At 35.7% G+C, this 25,793-nt stretch overlaps 1 protein-coding gene across 2 annotated transcripts in view; it reads right to left on the reverse strand.

Moving 5' to 3' along the window:
* Nucleotides 1-1,295: 1,295 nt before the first annotated feature.
* The window catches only part of LOC307159202 (metal transporter CNNM4), a 34,252-nt gene continuing 9,754 nt past the window's right edge, over nt 1,296-25,793 (reverse strand). The window contains exons 2-8 of one of the 2 annotated variants that reach the window (XM_079872420.1): nt 20,905-21,048; nt 20,438-20,572; nt 19,260-19,429; nt 11,926-12,022; nt 9,966-10,028; nt 4,201-4,376; nt 1,296-2,906 (exon numbers count right to left, since the gene is read on the reverse strand). In XM_079872420.1, coding sequence (XP_079728546.1) covers nt 2,667-2,906; nt 4,201-4,376; nt 9,966-10,028; nt 11,926-12,022; nt 19,260-19,429; nt 20,438-20,572; nt 20,905-21,048 — 1,025 coding nt within the window. In that variant the 3' untranslated portion in view covers nt 1,296-2,666. The remainder of the gene's footprint in view (nt 2,907-4,200; nt 4,377-9,965; nt 10,029-11,925; nt 12,023-19,259; nt 19,430-20,437; nt 20,573-20,904; nt 21,049-25,793) is intronic. The other variant, XM_079872421.1, reaches the window with a different exon arrangement.

Here is a 25,793-nt window from a genome sequence, read left to right on the forward strand (position 1 = left end):
ATTTAAATCTATTTGTCTTGGCTAAAGGGACCCATACAAAAATCCTGAGAGGAGGGTCTGAAATGCATCATGAAGGTGTGTGAGATGTGTCAGATACAGTATGGTGTGATGCAATTTCTTTATCACCTGCATAATAAACAAATCTGATAACCCAGGAAATATTTACACCCAAAACTTTATGGCAGTCATTTACAACCTTTGACAATGCATTCTTTTTGTTTGACCTTCATATATGCCTGATAAAAAAACAGTCATCAATGTTCTGTTGAAATTAAATTTGGCTAATTTCCACCGACAATAAAGTCTTTATTGACTCATCTTACACAGTCTATCAGTATTCTCTGCTAAATAAAATGTATTATTATCGATAATAGAGCCTAGGTACTTATAACTTTCGACCAATTCAATCGAATGATTATCGATGATCGTACATGGCACGACTGCCTGAAGAATGTTGAACTTTTTTCTCGTGTCCCATATTCTTCTACAATCTAGAATGGCAGCACAGCTGAAAGGTTTGTTTGAGCTGCGTCCTCTACTGTACAGGTGTGTACTTGCATTTCATTCAGCCTGATGCTTATTCATTACACTTTTGGTGTGAAAGGGACTTTTCGTTAACTTTTTTTTTTGTTATTAAAAAATAAGCCTAGTTAGCCTAGTCCAGGTGAAAAAAAAATAACAAAAAGTAATGTAACATCACTTTCCATTAAAAGTAACCAAGAAACACAATTATTATTATTATTTTCTTTTTTGAGGGAGTAATACAATAGGCCTACTTTAAAAAGTAACTTTCCCCAACACCGGTTAGTACCCCTGCTGATGACTTAATGCAGAACATCTGTATTGCTGATAAACACTTTTGCTGTGCTGAACAGTGGAGGAGTCCAGGGAAAACTTGATGATTTACAGAATAAATCACACTTTACAATGGAAAAACAGGAAACGATTCATCTTCCCTTTAGTCCTTTTACACATTCTCTCGATATGAGGTTCATAAAATACCAATAAAATACCACTGATTAAGAATACAAGAATATGAAACATATTACACTGATTAAATAAATAATTTAATAGCCAAACTCAGATCATCTAATAGAAGACCTTTCCCAAACCACAAAATAACTTGGAAAAATACAGTATAAAAGAATCAAGAAGATGTTACACCATCAGTTTTTCCATTAAAGAAAAGAATCTGTGTTAAGTCGCAATGTATTTCATCACTAATTTGAGAAGGACAGGAAATAACTTGATTAACAGTTTGAACAAACAGGGAGTGTTTTCTTTAAAAAAAAAAAAAAAAAAAAAAAAAAAGAGCAGCTGTCAACAGCCAAAAATAGAAATACACAGTGCAGTTCTTGCACCCCTTTTTTATCATAATCGAGATGCTACATAATTAAAGAGGCTTTTGTGTCCATTTGACTAAGCAAGATATCTTCCATGTTCTCATCAGTTTCAAACATTTTTTGGTATGAAAGCAAAAGATTTGCACGGAGGCAAAAAAGGCAAAGAAACAGTACATTTTATGAAGTCACTTCCTGAACCTGCCATCTCCTAGTTTTAGGCATCTACAATTTGTAGTCTGTACCATGTCAACCAGCATATAAAACGCACAGCAATTTTAAGAAATCACACACAAATAATAATAATAATAATAATAAAAAAGAAAATCATTTAAAAAATGTACAACCTCAACTGAATGCTAATTAAATACAGCAAAGAGTTCAATTCTTTTGGTTAGATTACCTCTGGTCCAATGGGAGCAACAGATACAGTTCGAGAGCTCTAATCACACACAAACGTCTTGTGCAGAAAAGTGACTCCATTTACAGTTGTACTACAACGACAAATGCTTGTTCTCTTTGGAGTTAAAAAAAAAGTCAATGCATTATTTTCAAAAGGACAATTTTACACATACACAAACACTGCATCACATTAACAAACCTCCACAGACAACCAGCAGAAATATCGGACATAGAAATTACATGTGGATGCCATGTGTATGAGATGCAGTGTATCTTAGTATTTCACTGTTTGGTGCATTTGACGACAGCATGCTTCACTTTTTTTTTGATCACTTGTCGCATGGGTTCACGTAAATCAATAGGGAATTATCGAACATGCAATTAGTATGTGAAGCTCAGCGTCTCCCTGAGTTGTTGCTTACGTGGGCTGCAACGGCCAAATCGGACTCATGCGTTGTCGTATATACAAACATACACTGGCACGTATATCTCTTTCACAAACTCGCTTTCATTTTCACTCTCACACACATATAGAATTTGGTACAAATATGACAGAGCTATGGACTAACACCAAATAAAAAGGCATCCACAGTTTCCCTCATTCGCGTTTCTGTGAGCAACCTCAATAGAAAAATGACAAAATAAACATCTTCATGTACATAGAAACGGCTCTATTCGCACAGTCTATAAAACGCCCCAGAGAGTCTGTCTGAAACAGGGGTCCTTTCTCAGTCCAGATACACTTTGGCTTCTCTGTGCCTTCGTCTTGCACAATGTGTTACACAAAGTCTGTCTCAGCAAACTATTGCTCTTCATAGACCCACACTGATATACTGTAATGGCTAGCGCTAAAACGGGTCTGGGAAAAAGTGCTAAATGTCCAATGGGTGTGTGGGATATATCGGTGAATTGTGTGTGAGTGTGTCAAATGGGGCTCTCGTTGTGTGTGCTGTGGTTGGCCTGGCACGTGGGTTGGCTGTTCTGTTCGATGAGGAGCGAGGTCGTCTCATCGGGGGCATCCGTGAGCGTGAGCATGTTTTCCGACGAGGGATGTGGAATGGATGATGTGCTGTTATCCACACGGCCGTGTCCGCTGTCTGGAGACTGGGGCGAGCTGTCCAGCCGAGACGCCATCAGACCGTTTTGATACTGAGAGCGTGTGATCTGGAAAACAGGAAGAGACGGAAAGGTATTGTGAGAGGTATTGGGAATTTCTTGTGGAATTTCTGAATGGATGAAGGAATAAACCATATTAGTGACGCACCGAAATTAATTAAACAAAACCAAAATGAACGTTTTCATTGAGCTGAAAACAGAAACTGAAAATAAAGCATACATAAATATCTGAATTGGGTAGTTTTTATATCAACCTTTTTATTATTATATAACTATGTTGAAATATAAACATTTAAACGGTGGCTGTACAGTAATAAAACTTGTTTTCATTTCAAACTTAAGACAACAGGATAAGCAAAAATATAATCAATATCTATAGCAAAATGCTTTATATATTTAGCCTCCCGAGAGCTATTTTTTCTATTTGACAGCCAAGTTATGGTCATTGAATGGCTTTTAAATGTAATGTTACGTGACATTGTTTACACGCTGTTTTGTTGATCTCCTTCTGTGGTTGTAACACTGATTGAGCGATTACATGAGAGATTACACATTTCATTATGTTCTACTGTATCTTTCACACATCTTTAGCAGTAAAGATGATCGGTTCACGTGCCGATTGTATTTTGCTATAAAAATGACAGAATTTGAAAGCGGAGACCTTGCTTCATATCAAAAGTAACAAAGCTTATTGTGATTTTTGGATGGTAGGTGCGCTGCAAATAATGTTTAGTGAAGTTTTGCTCACGCATCAACTGAAAACAGCATAGACTGAATGAAGATCGATTAAAGTCGGCTTCTAGAACAAGAAAAGAATTTAGGGCGGGGCTTGATTTTGTCCATGGGGAATTGATTGGATGGTTGATTCGTTGTGGTTTTATATAGGTGAGTCCTTTGTGAGTAACAGGTTGTCCCGCCCTCGCGCCAGTAAACGAGTATTAAAGAAATTTTGCTGCAAGAAGGGAGGGGAAGTTATTTTGATTAAATATAACGAAGGCACATGAATTAAAAAAATAAAAATAAAAAATGTGTACGGATAAATTATTTACAATTAAAAACAAAATTATTTCACAAAAAATATGAATTGTCAATTTGGATTTCATGGTGACTTTAAAATGAGAAATCAACATTGTCAACCCAGCCCTAGTGTCCACTCCACACACATGTAGCCGACATGTTTACCTGTTGTAGTTTATCCACATTGTGTACATGAAATATACGCTGACACAGCCAAAATGTGCAATTGTAGAAGTGCTAGCCTAATTAAATGTCACCGTTTTGGATTTCGGCCTTCCATAGCGGTTTTGACCATTTCTGGTGCGTCACTAGGCCATATCTTTACCTTCACAAACTGTAGGTCTGCCAGAGCTCGGACATTGAAGTCTGGTGTGTACTGTGGCAACGGAGCGCTGCTGAGCTGTGTGTTGCTGCCACCAACAGACTGAGGTTCAGGGTGATCCGTGTAGTTTAGAGACGCAGATCGGTTGAGTCCGCTGATGTGAGAGGGTGAGCGGAATTCTGAAACACACACATGGGATGTTGAAAAGGTGTGCGAGTAAATGATAACAGATACATTACCATCACAGTAATACATTACATGTTAAAATATATTAAAAAAGAAAAAAGGTTATTTTAAATTGTAGTTATATTTCACAATATTACTGTATTTTCGATCAAATAAATGCAGCCTTGGTGAGCAGAAGTGACTTTGCAAGATGATAGATGTGTAAAGTTGTCTTTAAAATAACTGTAGTGCAGCAGACATGCTGTGGCAGATGAGACGAGTTCATCCGAAAAGAAACAATTCTGTCCTGAAAAGTTCATACGATATCAATACAAACATTTTTTCTATTTCCCAAGATTATGAAAGGGATTTTACAATCAGAACCCTACTTTTTAATTGCAAATTTGAACATTTTTAAAAAGAGATAGTAAAAGGCAACAGAGAGAGATGGAGAGAGCCTTGTGTAAACAGAGAGCCTTGTAAATGTCCTCCAATTCCACCAAGTTGATAAGCCAAAAAAACACAGAAAATAAGTGTTATCAGCTGCTGACAGTTTTATCCCTGGGAAAGTGCTGACACTCTGAATGCACTTGCGTGGGTTTTTTAAAAGGTCAACAGTTCATGCTTTTACAATGAAAAAAAAAACTTCCCTGCTGATTTATTCTTTACACATTTTTTAAGTTTAAGTCATTTCAGGATCTACTGAAGCAAGTTGTAACCCTTTGTTCTTTCTTGTTTTCCAAATTGCAAGTTTAGCTGTTCCCGTCAAATAATTTAATAAACATATTTTCCTCCACATTGAAAAAATATTTCATTCCCCCAATAAACACTTTATCAGAAAAATCCTCGTTAAAACTTCTAAACCAAGTCTTAAGCAAAACAAAAAGGTCTTGTAATCTGTTACACTTTAAAAACAAGTGTTCTAGATCCTCCTGCTCCCCACAAAATCTACATTCCCCAACTACTGCCGGATCCAGGTGTGCCACATGTCGGTCCGTAGCTTTGGCCCCGTGAATAATCCGCCACTGTAGATCAGCAGTACGCTTCTCTACAGGGGGTTTATACAGGGTCCGCCACCTGTCCCGCACGAGAAAGTCTTGTTGTAACAGTTCTGGCCATCTAGAAGCTTTTTGCCTCTTCAGTGAATCTCGATGTGTGACTTTAACTGTAGTGCAGTATAGTGCCTCTTTCTGTTCATCCCCAAGCTGAGGTAATTCCTTAAGCAAATCATCAACACTTTCAGTATCACAGCTCTCAGCACTATATAATTGTTTATAAAAATCTCTTGATAACTTTCTCATTTCAACTGGATTTGATGTTACTGATCCATCCTGACGACGAAGATGACACATCTATTTCTGATTGACATTTTTTTTCAAGATTAAAAAAGAAAGCACTTGGAGCATCCATATCTTTGATAGTGCAAAATCTTGCCCTTATCAACGCTCCTTTGGCTTGCTCTTGTAGAAAAGAATTCAGTTCTTGTTTTTTTCTTTTTCAACGCATCACAATGTACACCTTCATTATTAGTTACAAGATTTTTTTCCCACAACTCAATGTCATTTTGTAGAGATTTTACTGTTGTTTTGACCATAGTTGATGTATGAAATGCATAATTCTGACAAAATAATCTTATATTCGCTTTTCCCACATCCCACCATCGACAAAGATTCTCAAACAAAGGCTTCTTCAACTTCCATTCACTCCAAAACACTTTAAAACTCTCACAGAAAAAAACAGCATGTAATAATTTAACATTCAAATGCCAGTAATAATTAGATCTTAATGTCTTCTTTACATTTAAAACCAAAGTGATCATATGGTGGTCTGAAAACCCGTTTGGAAAAATACAAGCATCAATTACTCTATTATTCCACATTTCTTTTATATAAAACCTATCCAATCTTGCACCCCAAAATCTATTGTCACACACTTTTAACCATGTACATTGTTTCACACCGATATTTCTTGTTCTCCATACATCTATTAAGTAAGGAATAATTGACGACAGGCCGTTGAATTATTAGAAAAATAATGCACACCCGAGGTGGTAATGCGGTCACGACGCGAAGCGTCTAAAAAAGACCTGCCTGGAACTACTTTAGCTGTGCGTTTCCCTGAAAATAATGCACACCTTAGAACGTTCTTCAACTAATCAGATTCAAGCATTTAACAGCCCTGTAGTATAATTGAAATTCATGCATAACTTTTAACAGTGTGCTACTTGATTGACTATGAGGCTCTTCCCCATTTCTGTCCACTGTAAAATCTGTTGTGCAATTCCAGTCCCCTCCAATTAAAAGACACACACTATCATCATACTTCTGGATGGCATTTCTTAATTTCAAAAAAATATCTTGTCGCTCAGGACCACTATTGGGGGCATAGACATTAACAAACACAAACATATTTCCATCATACTCAGTTTCTGTTAGTAATAATCTACCTTCAACGATCTGTTCCACATTTCAAATGTTAACATTCATGTTTGCAGAAAATAAAATAGCCACTCCCGCACTATTAAATGTCCCATGGCTCAAAGCAAACTTGCCTTCCCACCACATACCCCATTCAGTTTCATTATCCTTATTCGTATGTGTTTCTTGTAAAAAAGAAACATTAACCTTTTTAATTTTAAGAAATTCTGAAACCACTGCTAATTTACCCGTCTCTTCCCCAATTAATATTTAGAGAGCCCATCCTCAAATTATCCATGTCAGAAGAGAAGTAGCCTATAGAGTGGGGAAAGACAGAAAAACACAGCAAAGTATAAAAATCACCACGTGAGATTTATTCATCTTGATGTCTTTGAGAAACAAATGTATCTTTTCGCAGTTTTGTTACCATCTTCTTCAATCGATATCTTTTCTTCTTGTCCAAAGCCTCATAGCTAACCGTTCTCTGCAACAACAACAACAACAACAACACTGTCGCAATAAATTTCTCAGCGTCCGGGAAAAAAAACAGTCACATTAACAGTCTTACCAAATGTCGAATCTAGAAAGTCATTTACCTCTTGTAAAGTGTAAACTTCTACTATCTGTGAGCCGATATCAGAAATCTCGGAAAGCGTATCATCATCTCTTATCTCTGTATCACAACTTTCTTCATCCCTTGATGTATCAACATTATCACTTGCCATGTCAACATAAATCTGGTTACTCATATCATCGTTCTTTTCACTTGATTCTGTTTCAGCAACTACATTCTCATTTTGACCGTTCTCAGAAACGCTTTCACCCCGTTCAACAACTTGAGCGTCCCGCTCCTCCACAGCTCGAGGCAGCGCGTCACCGCCACACTAGTCCCGCTACTCCCAGCTTTATGTGGGCATGCTAGTCTATTATGACCAACATCCACACACTCAAAGCATTTCATGCTTCCCGTGTTTGCATAAATCATGTATGCCTTTCCTTAATACAACACTCTAAAAGACACGTCTAAATTTGATTCATTCAAAAACATGAACACCTGTCTTCTGAAAGACATTACACGTTTTAACGCTTCGTTTTTACAGCCGAGTGGAAGCGTTTTTATCGCGCTAGCAAATTTTACGTAACGTGAAAGCCCTCGCTCAATTTCATCGTTCGGAATAAATGGAGGAACGTTAACGTTAGATACAGTTACCTTCGTAGTTGACGCAACCAGCGGTGAAACAACAACAAACTCTCCACTTAACGGTCGTTACCACAATTCCATTAGTTATCAGGCGGCTAACTTGATTGAAACTCTTCCTTCACAAAAACGACCACAGCTTTGTTCATACGAGAAGCCGATGCAATATTCTCGTGCCCGATCTCCTCTCCAACAGCCATTAGAACATCCTCCAGTCACACCGGTCACAGGAACACACCTGACGCCGTGTCGAAGGGAAACAGGTGGCGCTACCCCTATGAAGAGGGACGCCATCCTGATCCCAATCAAAACTACACAAGTATCTCACACAAGTTTTTTTTTTTTTTTTTTTTTTTGTTATTATAGAAACCGAAAATATAGTATTAGACAGAAAAAGCCCAATAAATCACCCTCTCCACGTGGGAACCCTCAGACGCCTAAACCTCTCCAAAAAGAGAGAGAGAGAGAGAGAGAGAGAGAGAGAGAGAGAGAGAGAGAGAGAGAATGCCATGCAAACACATTCATCATCACTACAAGGTGGTAGTAGAGAGGTTCAGAGGAGGGAGTTAAATGAGTAGTTCACCCAAAAAATGAATACAGGGCACATAAAATATAAGACAATGCAGGAACTCATGAAACATACACTGTCGTTCAAAGCTTGGGGTTTTACGATTTTTTGATTGTTTTGAAAGAAAGCTATTCAGCAAGGATGCATTTAATAGATCAAAAGTAACAGTAAAGGCATTTATAATGTTACAAAAGATTTTGATATCAAATAAATGCTTTTTTTTTTTTTTTTTTTTTTTTTTTTACTTTCTGTTCCTCAAAGAATCCTGAAAAAAAATTAGTATGGTTTCCAGACCAATATTAAGCAGCACAACTGTCTTGAGCAGCAAATCAGCATATTAGAAAGATTTCTGAAGGATCATGTGACACTGAAGACACTGGAGTAATGATGCTGAAAATTCAGCTTTACCATCACAGGAAAAAATAACATTGAAAACTACATAACATTCTACATAACTAATCCTACCAACCCCAAACTTTTGAACACTAGTGTACATATTCATAGTTGTTGTTGTAATGTGTGCAAGTGTGTAAGAAAGAATACATTATGGTGTGAAGAAACACCAGACAAAAGGATAAGGTATGCAGATGTGATGGACATCACACAGATAAAGACAAGCTCCACTCAGATATCGCCACCTACTGGCCCATTCTAAGTACAGCAGCACCACAGTTGGATAGTTCACCCAAAAATAAATATTATTTCACAATTTTATTATTTCAAAATTATGTCATTATTTATTCCCTCTCATTGTCCTGTGTGAAATTATTTCTTCTATCAAACACTAAAGAAACCATCTTGAGGAACGTCAAGCCCCAAAAAGACAAATTAAAGCACCATTACGGCATCCACATTTTGAGCCTTACATTATTATTACAAAAAAAGACACTAATTTAATGTGATATTCACTGAAAATGCTTCTGCGTATAATTTATGCTTGCACATATTCATTATATGGACTGTTTTTATGGTGCTTGTTGTGGCTTGAAAGTGCCTTTACATTTATAGAAAAGAGCTGCTAAATATCTTTGTGTCCCACAAAGAAATAAATTCATACAGGTTTGGAACATGTGGGTGAGAAAATGATGACAGAATTTTTATTTTTGGGTGAACTATCCCTTTAAGTGTGTTCAATTATTAAGGCTCTGCAAGGTAACAGGTGTATGAGAGGAATTATTCAAATCCAGATCTGTTCGACTGATCAAATCTACGATAAATCTAAGTGTTAGATTATTAACTTAAACGTTATTGATGTCTGTAAACAAAAACCTATCTACTTTGCTATTCTGAAGTGATAGGAGAAGGAGCAAAAGGCTGCCCCTAAAATAGCACTTGAAGGTTATTTCTGCAAAAACAATCACTGTTAATCAGTCTGACCCTTCCCTGTCAGTGGTTAGAGCCCCGACATGCCGGCAGTTACCTGGGAAACGAGAGAAGAGAGAGCATCTCTTAAGAGACAGGTGACGAGGACGAGACACACTCACTGGGAGCGAGAGAGAAAGACAGAGATTGATGGGACATATAAGACAGGGTTGAGGGAAGAGGGAAGTACAGGTAGAGGGAAAACACAAGAAGACACGCACTACCGTTCACAAGATTGGGGTCAGTGAGATGTTTTGAGAAATTAATTATTTTATTATAACAAGGATGCTTTAAATAGATCAAAATTGACAGGAAAGCCATGTATAATGGTGCAAAAGATTTCTATTTCAAATAAATGCTGTTCAACTTTCTATCCATCAAAGAATCCTAAAAAAAGATTCTTAGAAAAAAGGTTCAATGGTATTCTAAATAGAACCCACAGGTTCTTGGCTCAATTTTAAAGAACACTTTAAGCCAAAAACGTTCTAAATAAGGAAATATTTTCATGTTTAATTCACACAATTTAATCCAAATTTAAAACAATTAAAACAAAATTAAATGTATAAAGTGGTCTCCTGATGGGAACTCCTAATTATGAAGACCTGACAGAAACACTTTAAGGTTCTATAAAGCACCTTTTCTTCTCATAATATATTTATTTATTTATTTATTCCTATGGTTTATTTCCAGTTTTAAAGTGAATTTTAAATCCTATATGTGTGCTTTTGAACTGTTTTTTTTTTTTTTAAACCATTGTAATGTATTTTTGATCAAATAAAGCAGCCTTGGTGAGCATAGGAATTTTCTTTCAAAAACATAAAAAAAAATTGTATGAATCCCAAACGTTTGAACGATAGTGTACATTCATGAGAACAGATAGAAAAACACCAGACCTCTATTATAAATAAAGTGTTAATTGACCCAAAAATGGATATTTATTTACTCGCCCTGATGACAATCCAAAATGGACTTACTTTCTTTCGTGGAACGCAAAAGGAGATGTTAGGCAGAACATTCACGCTGCTCTTTGTGTGAGGAAAAAAAATGAAATTTAAGTCATTAAACCCTATAAAGCCTCCTCTCCATCACAGCTCTCAAATCTCATTCGCTTAGATATAATTATGCACATGAAGATGCATTACATCAGGTTAACATCTATAATGCCAATTGAAACTGGTGGAATTGAAGGTGGAATATGTGAAGAAAACTTGAATATATGAAAGCTACTGCAGAGCAGATTTCCAGTCACTTCAGTTTTGGTCTGTTCCTCACACAAAGCTATCGTCTGGATTCAAAATGCTTATACTGTGGAAGTTGTATGAAATTCTTTTATGATGCTTTTTATGTCCTTTTCGGAGCTTCCCATTTACTTCTATGACAAAGGGCAACATCCACATTCAGCCAACAATCTCCTTTTGTACACCACTGAAAATCATACAGGTTTGGAATGACATGACGGTAAATTATGACAATTTTCATTTATGGGTGAACTAACCCTTTAAATGAAGCAGATGGCCACTAGAGGGCGATGATCTACAGCTTTTTCAGAGCTCAACAAGTAAAGATGGGTGGCCTGGAAAAGTCCCAGTATCCCATGTGAGATAATTATAATTATGAGTGATTAGTGGCAAAGCCAACTGTTGCTTTAAAGTATTTTCCCATCTGTTGTTGAACCCTTTCATAATGTGGCCTTTACCATAATGCACACACAGACGCACAAACAAGACCACCTACTGTTCATCCATGCACAAATCCCAAAGGATAGTATGTAGGATGTGATCTTTAAACAGACCATCCTGACGTCGAGTCACTTAATATATGAACCCACAGCTTTGAAGGGGTCAGTAACACAATATGTAATAGTATATATGTTTGTGCATGTTGGTAAATCAAATATTAGAGGTTTAGACTGTCCTATTGATTCCTATTTTGAAGTTGTTGATGAAAAGAAGTATGAAAAGAGTCTTGGTTTGCATGCATTTCTGATGTATGTTTTACTTTGTGTGTGTTTGACTCACCTAATGTTGGAGCGCTGAGAGCCATGACTCCATAGAAAGAGAAAGGTCCAGTCTCGAACTTCATGTTTTCATTCCCAGCCTCCACCTCCACACGGCCCTGTACACAATAAAGGAAGATGATTCTGGGTGGGTTTTTTAAAACAACCATTGCATAAAATAAATAAATAATAATAATAATAATACAATTGTGATATGATATCAAAAAGTGCATAAATCGTAGGTTTAAACAAAGTAAAAATACCATTATTCTGAAATATTACAATTTTATATAACTGTTTTCTTATTTAAATATATTTGCAAGTGTAATTTATTCCTGTGATGCAACGCTGAATTTTCAGCATCATTACTCCAGTCTTCAGTGTCACATGATCCTTCAGAAATCATTCTAATGCTGATTTGATGCTCAAGAAACATTTCTCATTATTATCAATGTTGAAAACGGCTGTGCTGCTAAATTATTTGTGGAAAACATGATACTTTTTAATCAGGATTCTTTGATGAATAGACAGTTTAAAAAAGGGCAGGATTTATTTGAAATAGAATGTCTTAAATATCTTCACTGTGACTTTTGATTACGTCTTTGCTGAATAAAAGCATACATTTTTTCAAAACTAAATTTACTGACCCCAAACTTCTGAATGGTAGTGTACATTCTGATGAAAATCTGCTCGGTTAAAAAAAAATATTGCTGAAACAAATACAGTGCTCTTTTCAATATTTTGACAAGCTAAAAATAATGGACAAAAAATTAGTACAAATAGCCACATGATAGCTTAATGCGAGAAAGAAATTAAAGTTACTTATCACTGAAAATCATGTCTTTGATTGAAAGTCTGCTGATGAAAGTATGCTTTCATTGCATTGAAATCAGAAGCGTGAACATTTTTCAAAACATCTTCCCTTTGTGTTGTATGGAAAAAAGGGTTTGAGTGTGAGAACAAATTATAGATTTGTCATTTTTAGGTGAACTAATCCTTTGAACGAATTGGAGACAAAGTAGAGATGAGATCATACCACAAGACTAGTTTCCCAGAAGCACCACCACCTAGGTGGACAGACACATAAATGAACAACTAGCTTTAGACTGAGAAGGCCCTGAGTGGATTAAAACGATAGGAGTGAGTGAATGTGAGCTCTGGTCAAGAGGAATGTGAGAACTGTAGCACAGTAAATCCACTGAGACAACAATGATGCTCTGAGAGAGGGGGCCGAATACCACGAGTGACTGACGTCCACATAATGAGGTGCACAATGCAGCGTGACACACACACACACACACTTCCCTTTGCGAACATCAAGGTAGTGAGATTGTTTGCAGGGTGGGGACTGCAGCAGCTGCATGAATCCCGTTTTTCTGGAAAGATCAGATCAATCACGTTTCACAAATATGCAAACTGCCCTAACAGAGAAAGACCTCCAGGACAAAAAGTACAGACACACAAATATCAGAAATGGAGAGAAGTGATCTTTAAATAGATCGTCCTTACTGTCATTGTGCCACTTAATATGCAAATCCACGACCGTGAGAAGGGTGTAAATAAATGTGTGCTGACAAAGGTAAAAGTTCACATCTGTCCTTTATAAACACACTTAACAAGCACATCCCGCCTTAGGATGTCAACAACAATCAATCTCGCATTTCCAGTTCTTACAAATACCATTAAACAGCAACTTCGCTAAATGAGGACCATCAAAGCCAATATTTGTATAAATAAATAATAGTGAAAATAATAACAATAAAACAATTAATGTCTTTTGTTTTTAAATAAAACACATTTTTGAGTTTTAATTTAAAAATAAAAATACAAACATACTGACTTTTATAGCCAATTCTGGAATTTTAATTATTATAAATTATTATTAATAATAATGATAATACTATTTTAAATGTTTTTAAATAAAACACATTTTTGAGTTTTAATTTAAAAATAAAAAGTACAAAAATATTGACTTTTATAGCCAATTCTGGAATTTTAATTATTATAAATTATTATTAATAATAATGATAATACTATTTTAAAATAAAGCCAATTGTTTTTTAATAAATATTAGTAATCATAATGAATAAATATTGATTGACTTAATTTTTCTTTGCATTTTAATAAATGATAATAATAATAATAGTACAAAACATTGATTTCTATTGTTTTTTTAATGAAGCCAATTCTTGCATTTTAATAATAATAAATTATACTACTACTACTACTATTACTATTATTAATAATAATAATACTAATAATAATAATAATAATAATACAAAAACACATATTTGTTTTTAAATTAAGCCAAATGTTGCATTTTTATATTGCAAACTTTCATCAGATTTAACCAGCTCATTTGAATATTTTTACCTTGTACACACAGTGAGCCTTTAATGCCAGGCAGATGGGCTATATGAATAACAGAGGTGTTGAGAAGAGATTGTTTATATATACATGTGTGTGTGTGTGTGTACGTGCAGAAGGCCATGTTGAGTTGCTTCACTCAGTAACCTCTTCTCAGCGTCAGTATTGTCAATCATTCACAAACATAACGTGGGTGGCCAAGCACACATTGTAAAATTACTATGAGTATGTTTAACAGCTCATTGTTTGAGTAACTAACAACAGTGAGCACAAGCAAACATCTTCAAATATTTGTGTACAGAAGAGACAATCACAGCCTCTCTTCCTGCAATGCTATAAGTCTCTTCATCTAGAAGCAGAGTTAAAAATAGGTATGTGCAAAACTATATATATCCAAAATCAATTAGACGGTGGTTTGTCTGAACAATTAGACGCTCTTGAAGATGTCCTGTATAATTATGCTGCTTTACAGTTACTCCACCAGACATACACCACCAGGCAAGCAGAGCCCTTCAGTACAGTGACCAACAGATATTTAACAAATAAACAGGCCAAATAACTATAAGGTTTTGTTTCATAAAAATATCACAGCGCTCACAAAAATCAAGACCTACATATTACAAATAATAACAGCGGATGATTCAAAGCCTGAAAGTAAATCATCTAAAACCCTCACTGAGAATTTGCATAGATACATCTTCAAAGCACTGCCGTTAAAAATATTAAAGCTAAATCTCCAGTTGTGGACCTCAATAACTGACTAGTCCTGACCTTTCACATAAAGCTTGCCGCATGATATTTCAAGCTTTCTATATATTTCTCATGACTTTGAGGAAAGTAGCCTAAACGCTGGGTTTCGGTTCATTTTTTCTGCGACTGACTAATAAAATTTCGACTATTAGGGTGCAGACCTAGTTTTTAGTTGAAAACGGTGTGGTGAAAACGGCCCCTTAGCTAAACTTCAGATTAATCTTGAACTAAATCTTGTTTTTAGATTTGGAGAGAGAAACTAATTGTGTGGATTTAAAAAAAAGTCAAGTTTAGCTTAATTTATCTAAAACCTTCATTTTAGACAATACAAAAATAAACATCAAAAAGGTTCGTCTTATCTTTACGAAAGATAAACCTATAAAAAGTCATTTTGAATATATAAAATATTTAATATCTGCATGTCTTTATTTTCTACATTTGTCTATCATCTTATGTTTTACTAGTTGTTATGTCTATTCATTTTTCTTGATGTCAGGTCTTCAGATTGTGCCAAAACGTTAAAGTGCAAATTGGAAAATCAACGTATTCTTTTATTCCTCACAAACTCCAAGTCCTTTTAGGACATACACACCGGAGCGCAATAGAAGAAGTGCTGTGGATCTTTAGCACAAAGCTTGACACCTCAGAGAAAGCAGCATTAACATTTGATGAAGGTCAGTCAGCTCGCTCTCAGCTGGAGGCCTGGCTGGAGGCCATCTTCAACTGGTGCCAGGAAAGAAAGGTCTCCATGTTGGGAATTCTACTTGCAAGCACACTCAATGTATTAAATAATAATCATAATAATACAGCACATCCTGCTTCCAACACACACACACACACACACACCATTGAGCGGCTTTAAATAATAAATAACAAAAAGCCACACAAACAGATGCCCGACATATTTAACAGCCTCAAACTGCTGCTAGTGTGCTCTTCATAATCTATTAATGAATCTCCTTCCTGCTGTGAATAATCTACACCAGGTGAACTAACTTCAGACATTTTAACCGGAGAGCTTGAACTTGACAAGTTAATTCCATGACAGTTCAAGAAACAAAGTTCACACTCTCAGAAGCGTAAATGCCAAAATAGTTCAAAGTGCCCCTATTATGCTTTTTCAGATTTTAACTTTCATGTAGCGGTAATATAGCTGTTTGTGAACGTAAAAGTTTCAAAGATTGAAGTGTCTCTCGAAAGAAAGAACCGATTCTGAACTGCCTGAAAAGAGTCGTCAGTAATTCCAGTCTTTATTCCTTCTCGAACCTACGTAGGTCTGTAACAAATATGCATAATGACAGCAAATGGTCTTTTGCAGTGTATATTATAAAACATAAAAGTGTTTTTTTTTTTTTATCTTGAATGCATGTAAATCTACCGTAGGAGACCTTCAAAACAAAACCAGGAACCTTTAAACTAACAAAAAGAATATTTTTGTGATATTATGTGGTTCCCCGCATTTATTCTGTTGATTATCATAGTTTTGAACGTTCATTATAGAAGAAACAATGTGTGAGGTCTGAAATTCACCGCATCACTGAAAGGTTGAGGTGTGCACGTGATGTTTAACCATCATGAGCTGAATGGTCTAATGATTGTTTAGAGGCCAATAATAACAACAACAAATCCAAGAAAGAGAGAGAATGAATGAAGGAATACGTGATGGATGATTGTTCCACTGTGGGAAAAAGTACAACTCTGCACTTAGGAAGTCATCTGGATTTTGCATGTGAAAAGCTTCAAAAATCTGAGATGAGCTTCATCCCAGGTGATAATTTATCACAGAGTAAAATCACCAAGCTAATGGATGGGAAAGCGTGTGCAGACATATTTTTCGTATTTAAACCTGCTTTATTGGCAATAACCTCCATCAAATGCTTTTTATTGCTCCTTCAGTTGTGCAACACTTGCAAGGTATTTTGGCTTATTTCTTTATACAAAACAGTTGCAGCATATTTTTGGGATGCCTTTCTTGAGTTTTTTTTTTCTTTTTAGCTCATGCCAGACCATTAAAGAGGACTGAAGTCAAGACAAGATATTTTTTTTCTCTAAAAAAAATCAAAACATACAGAAACAGCCTCTTTTTTAATGTAGCTTCTGCGTTTTGAATTCTTTCTGAAGCAACCGGCACATCTACATGTATCAAAAAGTGCAACTTATTTTCTTGAATCCTCAAGAAACTTCAAGAACAACTTTCCTCTCTTATCTTGAAGGGAAATTAAATTGGGACACAATTGCCCACATCAGCACATATGGCACTTAGTTATTAATATTTCTGATAACTGTTTTTCTCATCTACACTATTGTTCAAAAGTTTGGAGTCAGTAAAATTGAATTTAAAGAAATTAATACTTTCATTCAGCAAAGAAGCATTACATTGATCAAAAGTGACAGGAAATGCATATATAATGCTAGAAAATATATTTTTTTACTTTACATTCAAAGAATCCTGAAATTCTTTCCACAAAAACATTAAGCAGCACAACTGTTTCCAAATGATAATAATAGGAAATGTTACTTCAGCAAATCGGTATATTAGAATGATTTCTGAAGGATCATGTGACACTGAAGACCGGAGTAGGCTAATGATGCTGAAAATTCAGTTTTGTCATCAGGAAAAAATGACATTTCAAAAAATAAAAATAAAATATTAAACAGTTTTGACATTTACAGCATTTTTGATCAAATAAATGTAGCTTAGGTGAGCATAAGAGACTTTTTTCAAAAACATTTTTAACTAAACTTTTGATCGCTAGTGTCAAAACTTCTACATCTAAAACCAAAACCTTCTTTTGAGGTCCTCTGAAATCATTTCTGATAGCGCACAACATAGATGATCAGCTGGGCTGTTCCCAAACATCATCATATAGCCCAGATAATCTATTTTGTAAGCCAGCAGTTCTGTTGAGTCAATTCTTCAATTTTAGCATGTGACAATGCTGCAAGCCAAAGCCTGTTTTCTTAAACCGCTTAAAACACCTCGTCTGTCCAATTGGCTGCAACTCAAGCCGTGACCCAAGTAAGGATCAGGCCATTACACCGTGCCTAACCAGACGCGATGCGATAAGATTCCAGCGATAAATAATGTGTCTGTCCCAAGCGGCAACCTCCCTGTCCCTCTCTTGAAACCAACACTGAAATGAATTAAACGGCAATTCATCGACTGGCCGCTTGAGGCTGGCTGCAAAAGTGAGTCAGATCTGCATCTCCCCCATGTTGAAATGCCCAACTTTACAGCAGAAAAAAACATGTTTACAGCCTGGAGCAAAAAGTGGCTTTGGTCTATACAACTAATTTTGCCCTTCATGACAACTGTGAGGGGGGTGAATTTTTTTATAACTCATCCGTTTAAATTATATTAAGCCTTAAATTTCTGCATTCAAATCGGTTCAGAATCAACCGCCAATATCTTCCATCCATAGACAACTTGATCGCGTCGAGCTAAGTGGGCGTGGTTTCGGCACCAGACTCCTCAGCTCCACCCACTTACCGCCTCTTTGCGCATTTTCGTTTATCCGGGAGTGACGCGCTGCCAAGATGGCGACGGTCGGCTACGCCCACTTTAGGCTTCAAAAACCTACGGGTGACATCACGGACACTACGTCCATTTTTTTTACAGTCTATCTATGGTCTGTCCACACTAGACGCGACTTGACAGAGATGCGTCAAAATCAATTAAAACCCACAGCCAATCAGAACAGCGTGTGGGCGGAGTCTCACGGCAAGTGCACAGAGCACCAGAGAGTAATCTTGACGGCACTCGCAAGAAAATGGATAAGTAGGCTACATAATCAAATTCACAAATATTACACCATTAAAAATACATAGGCTACTGAGTTACTAAAACAATCTTTGTCAAATAATACACTTGTTTGTTCACAGTTTGAATGTTCTTGTTTCCATTTGTTTAATTTCAAGATCTGAGGTGAATTATCCATTGTTGCTTTTAGCTACAAAGCTGGGAGCACTAAATGATACTCAACGTCACATTACAAGCTTTTAACATTAAATACCGCACATAAAGAGTACCTGAGATTATCATTGCCACACTTTGTGTTTGTTGTTCCAGCAGCAAAGTCGCAGAAAAATAGAAACCTTTTCTAAAATAGAATCGTCGCGTGTCGCCGTCGCGGCTGGTTAGGACAAAAACTCTGATTAACATGGAAAAGATACCTTTTGTCGTGGCGTCGCATCGCGTGTAGTTAGGACACGGTGTTAGGCGTTAGTTTGAGCCGTTACCTGCAGTATGAGGATGAAGTAGTCCACGGGTTTGCCGCGCAGGTAAAGGTAGTGATGTGGCGATTTCTTTTCGTTCTCGTTGAACTTGATCTCCTGGATCACATCAGGGTGTTTAAGGATACGCAGAAGGATTTTCTCTGATATCAGAGATGGACTGAACAAATTAACCTCTGCGGAGACACAGAGACAGAAACAGAAACAGACAGACAAGAGATGTAAAATCTATAGATCATTTTGCTTAATTTAAGATGCACATTGTCTTACTTTTTGAGAAACCTGACCTGTAACACTTTACAATAGGATTAAACATGTTGGTTTGTGGTACTTTACAGTAGAGTTTCATTTCTTAACATTAGTTAACTACATTAGGAAACATGAACTAACAATGAAAAATTCTTAATTTAAGGGTAAGTTTACACGACAACGATGTACTAAAAACGGAAACGTTTTCCTTTTGTGTTTTCCCGTTTTCAAAAGTTAGATTTTTAAGGCCCCCAAAACGTTGTTGTCATGTAAATGACCAGGAGAAAATGCATAAAAAGTTTCCATTTTTTAGTTGAAAACAGTGTCATGTAAACAGCCCATTAAGGTTAATTTAAACATTTACTAAAATATTATTAAAATCAAAAGTTGCATCTGTTAATATTATTTAATGGACCTGAGCTAACATGAATGAACAATGAACAGTTGTATTTGTATTAACTAAAATTAAAAATAATAATAATGAATACTGTAATAAATGCTGATTGTTAGTTAAAGCATTAACTAACAGGACCTGATTATAAAGCATTACAAATGTAACAAATTGAGCCAACAATGTAAAAGTAAATCCATGCCAGTATTCAAGGCTTTTTTCATGGCAAAAAACTGGGTAAACATTACAAATTTTAATCTAGGTTAACATCAATTTCTACACTGCAAGCATAATAATGCACGTCAATATTCTGATCATATTTTTTTTCCAAGCACATTTTAACAATTCCAAAACACATCAATCTTAAAACTAATTATTAATTTTGTATATAATCATTTAAAAGTGATATATAATTGTTGACGAGGACAGGAAGTGAAAAACGCCTTATATTCAGATGTGCACAGTTATTAAGCAGGTTTTCAATGGGCCAAAAAAGGCAAGGCAAGGTACACATACTGTTACACTCAGTCTGGTGATTGTTTACCTGTTGCTAGGAAGCGGTGAGCGGCCAGTAGCAGCTGAGGAGAGATCTTGACTTTAGACTCACTCTCATGTTTGAAGGCAGAGAAGTCTCGCTTGTTCTTATTGTGAGCCACTTTCTTTCTGTTGCGGTTATCAGCTGCAAAAAATACACACACAAAAACTGATATGAGCAGAACACTGAGGAATTTATAACAAAAGTCAGATGACTTAATTTCTCCAACAACAACAAAAAATCACATTGGTAACATGAAAACTCTAACATCATGAACATGATGATATGTGCTTTTCTCAAAAAATGCTGAGTGCATGTCTCTGTCATTTCGTAATCATACGTGAAATGGTGTGTGTTGCAGCACAGCAAGAGGAAGTCAAATGTATGTGTGTTGGAAAACTGAGATGTGCAAATGCTGTGTGAATTTATTTAAAAGAAAACACTAAAAACACGTTCACTAGACACTGTCCACTCACTGTAGAGGTCAGACTCGTCCAGGATTTCTGATTTGATGATCTCCTCGATGACATCTTCCAGGGTGACCAATCCCAGCACCTCATAGAACGGATCTCCCTCCCCCTCATTATTCACTTTCTGAACAATCGCCAAGTGTGATTTACCTGCAGAAGATTTAATTAGAAGCGTATTTGTGTTACTCTTTCAATAAACAGCTGTTAATAAATAATGTAAATAATACACTGAACAAAATTATAAACGCAACACTTTTGTTTTTGCCCCCATTTTTCATGAGCTGAACTCAAAGATCTAAGACTTTTTCTATGTGCTCAAAAGGCCTATTTCTCTCAAATATTGTTCACAAATCTGTCTAAATCTGTGTTAGTGAGCACTTCTCCTTTGCCGAGACTATCCATACACCTCAGAGGTGTGGCATATCAAGATGCTGATTAGACAGCATGATTATTGCACAGGTGTGCCTTAGGCTGGCCACAATAAAAGACCACTCTAAAATGTGCAGTTTTACTGTATTGGGGGTCTGGAAATTACAAAATAATTTTGTTCAGTGTAATAATAATAATAATAATAATAATAATAACATATTCAGTCAAATAACACTCAAAGAGCTTTAGTATTAAAGGGGTCATCGGATGCCCATTTTCCACAAGTTGGTATGATTCTTTAGGGTCTTCATGTAAAGTTTGTAACATACTTTGGTTAAAATTCTTCAATGGTTGTGTAAAACAACAACCTTTTTACCTCCTCAAAAACAGCTCTGTTCACAGCGACCCGTTTCGGTGCATGTCTCTTTAAATGATAATGAGCAACTGCTCACCCCACCCCTCTTTTCCACGGGGGGTGTCGACACAAGACACGTAAAGTGCTGCCTTGGCGGACAGTATACAAATGGCTGAGGGTGGAAATATGCTAATACGGGACAGTCCGTCAGTGGTCGTGGGCAGAGCATGAGCAATATGACGATATTGCTCAGAAAATCCAAACAGCTTAATTACTGAGAGAGAAAAAAAGGAGTGAATGGATTTTTTTCATTGTATGGTGGTCACACACTACAAAGACAAATTTATATGCAAACACCATTTAAAAGTGAATTTTGCATCCGATTACCCCTTTAAAGCAGGAAATACATTCGCAAATAAGAATAATCAAGCAGTAATGGTTTGATAGAGCTTTGCATAAAGATAACATTGTAATATTATATTGTACATTTTATCATTTCATATACTTAGTTATATTATATTATCATTATCATTCATTCTTTTCTGCATATACTAACGCATTTATAACATTTAAACAGAGCCTGAATTTCAGCATGGGATTGCAGGCATTGCGCAAAAATTTAGACATTCCTGCAGTTAACGCAATAATAAAGCAAGAAATTCCCGCAAACATTTATGCACTTATAGCATGTTAAATGAGTCAATTAATCCAAGCAGATTATCAGAGAAAATAACTCATTTGAAAACTTTCTGAGACGTAATTTCACAAACAGTGTGAGTGTACATTACATCACCCCATAGTTGCGTACGCACTGCAAGCGAGCTACACGCTGCGATACAAGACTTTCACTCACAAAACACTCTCTGAGAGACTCTCAGCCATAGCACACACACATAAAGCCACTCAGCTTGCTCGCTCGCTCAAATTTAGTTTTTTCTTTGGAGGCTTATTGCGCTTAAATGGCCAAATACACACAAAAAATGTCAAAATACCTGTCTTGGCGAGTATTCACGTTCAGACTGTCAGTTATGTCTTAAGTGAATGAATGGAAACAGCTAAGAAAGAAAACGCATGTGTATCAGTATACTGGATCCATGCATTAACTCTTAAAGTGACAGCAGCCTAATAAACCTGCTGTTGTCTGTCAATGTTAATCAAACAACAAAAGAAAGAGACAATCACTCACTCCTCAACTGAACAACTTTTTCAGCTTTAATAAGGAATCATTTATATTTAATCAGTTAAGGCTATGCAGTTATTTTATATCTGATTATTCAACTTCTGTGGTATTTCTTCCTTGAATACTGTTAGACCTACCTGAAAAACGTACAGTGCTGTTTATTTAATTTGTATCTTTATTCTATTGTATTTATTTGTTCTTATTTTATTACTGACTCAAAGTTTGAAATCAAGCTTCCTTGTGCTGTCTAAATGCTATTGCAACAAAATTACGCCATTGTAGAAACAAACACAAATGCCACTCAACTCCACCCTCCAATTAAAAAATCCCCCCCAAAAAGAGTCACTTAAGGGGGAACCCTTTAGCGTTTACAATCATATAACAAGGTATTTATTTGGAATACCCACAGTAAATGCACATAGTGTAGCCTACTGTACGCTTTTGCTCAATTTAGTGACAAACAACAGTAGGCTTCTGTAGCGCACCGCTTACTATATCTTGTTTCTTTGTAAATAGTGTCATGGACAAACAGAAAGAGCTAAGGGTTCACACAGTTTATAAGACGTCTATTGTTGCCATTCAGCACACAAAGAGCCAGGAAATCCTAAAGCGTTTGCTCATCAAAACAAAAATCCAGGAGTTATGCGTAGACATAACACCCTGTTGCACTGACATTAGGAGCCAAAACAGTGAATTGCGAAACATGATTTAGCATCTACAAAATATTTCAACTCGTCTTGTCCAAAACCACAAAAACACTTCCTATCTTCTACCACAGAAGTTTTGACTGCAAATGTTTAGACAAAGTTCGGGGTCACTAAATTCAGCAAAAATGCTTCAAATTGATCTAAAATTACAAAAAAGACTATGTTTAAAAAAATAATTATAATTTCCATAACTTCTTTAGAATGTTGTTTTAATCAAATTATCCGGAAAAAAAGTCACTTTCCACACTTCATTAAGCAACACAACCATTTTCAACTAATAATAAAAGGAATGTTTCTTGAGCATTCCAATCATAATATTATAATAGTTTCTTCAGGATCACTTAGTACTAAAGACTTGATTAATGGCTGCTGAAAATTCAGTTTCACCACTACAGAAAAAAACAACAAATTAAAATACAATAAAATAGAAAACAGAAAATAAATTCTTCATTAAAAGTATACCGAAAAAAAAAAAAAAACTACAACTGTACAAATAAAATGTATAACACATATATATATATATATATACACACTTTTTTTTTTAATTTTAATATTTCACAGTATTAGTGTATTTTCAAATAAATGCAGCCTTGGTGAGCATTGGAAGAGACTTCTTCCAATAAAATAACATAAAAATCTTACTTCATAGTGTGTACATACACAATGTTATTTTAAATTGTAATAATATTTCCCAAAGTGACAACTATTTTGAACAGTCCAACATAAGTTTTTTTTTTTCTTCAAAAAACACAACATACTGATCCCAAACTTCTGAACGCTAGTGTACTTTCAAGAATAATATGGTAAAAGTCCCAAAAAAACAACGATAGTACTATGGGGTATGTCCAAAAACATGGTAGTAGAATGATAGTTGTTTTCAACAGATTTCAAAGTCAATCAAAGACAGCATGGTATTACCATGGTGCATATCTAAATCATATTGTGGTACCAACATGGTACCACATCTAAACAATGCATGGTAATACCATGGTACTTTTCAGTTAGTGGACATGGAGTGAAGAGTTAAAGCTCACCGGCTTATCTTCCATCTGATTGTTTGTAATGTGACCGGATGTAGCTAATAAAGCCTGTGCGGCACATGCAGACTAAACAGCCTGTACTCGAGTGATGCAGAAGATTCCGGATCCCTGATTCTACAGCAAGTGTCTTTGCTCGAGATAAGCGTAAAGTCAGTTCAGTGCGTTTGTGGAACAGATCTCCGGTAGCAGACGTCTCTCAGTGGGTCTGCATTGTGCTGCAGAGGAACAAATGAGCCAAAAATCATGACGACACAAAAGAAAGAAACTCTTCACGTCATGTACCAGTGGAACATTCTGAAAAGCTTAGTTTGGCTTAATGCAAACACCGTCTACTGCCAAAACAACAATTCCATTCAAAATCAAAATACAATATTTTCATGACCCTCATTCTGAACCTGCTCAGAATCATCAAACGCTTCGAACAAACATATAATCCTCCAATGCGATCTGGAATGCCATTAAAAATAAACCGAACCACTTCCTGACGCAGTTGTCCGATGGTGTAAATCTACTTTTCAATGTCTTGCTCTGGAGGCAGTCATGTGACGTCACAGATCCCACGATATCCAAACAAAGCTTGGTTAAATAAATTCTTTGTTTATAATGAGAAGGACATTTTAAGCTATGAAACTTGCAGGATGTTTTAATGGTACAAAGAAATAGAGTGAGAAATAGAGGTGATGCTGCAATGTACTAGAACATTCAAGTGTCTGCTGCCCACAAATGCAGGTTTTCCCAAAGTACTTTAGTTCAAATCATATTTAATTTCATTCATATATATATATATATATATATATATATATATATATATATATATATATATATATATATATATATATATATATATATATATATATATATATATATATATATATATATATATGAATGAAATATATATATATATATATATATATATATATATATATATATATATATATATATATATATATATATATATATATATATATATATAACATCCTCTGTACTTTCTACATTTCACAAGCCAGTTTTGTCTTGCTGAGTCATCAATCCCTGTGGCTAAAACAATGCTTGTCTGTCTCTTGCTCGCTCGCTCCCTCTCCCTCTCTCTCTCTCTCTCTCTCTCTGCATCGGTAAACACACTCACCCACTGACACACTCTGTACCCAGCGGTCTACCTTAACAGCCTCACCTGAAAGCCATTATGTATTCATTCATATAGTCACACAGGATACACCTAATCATTCTCTAACACATTTTAAAAT

Source organism: Squalius cephalus, assembly GCF_949319135.1.
Source record: "Squalius cephalus genome assembly, chromosome: 5".
In the NCBI taxonomy this organism is placed as follows: Eukaryota; Metazoa; Chordata; class Actinopteri; order Cypriniformes; family Leuciscidae; genus Squalius; species Squalius cephalus.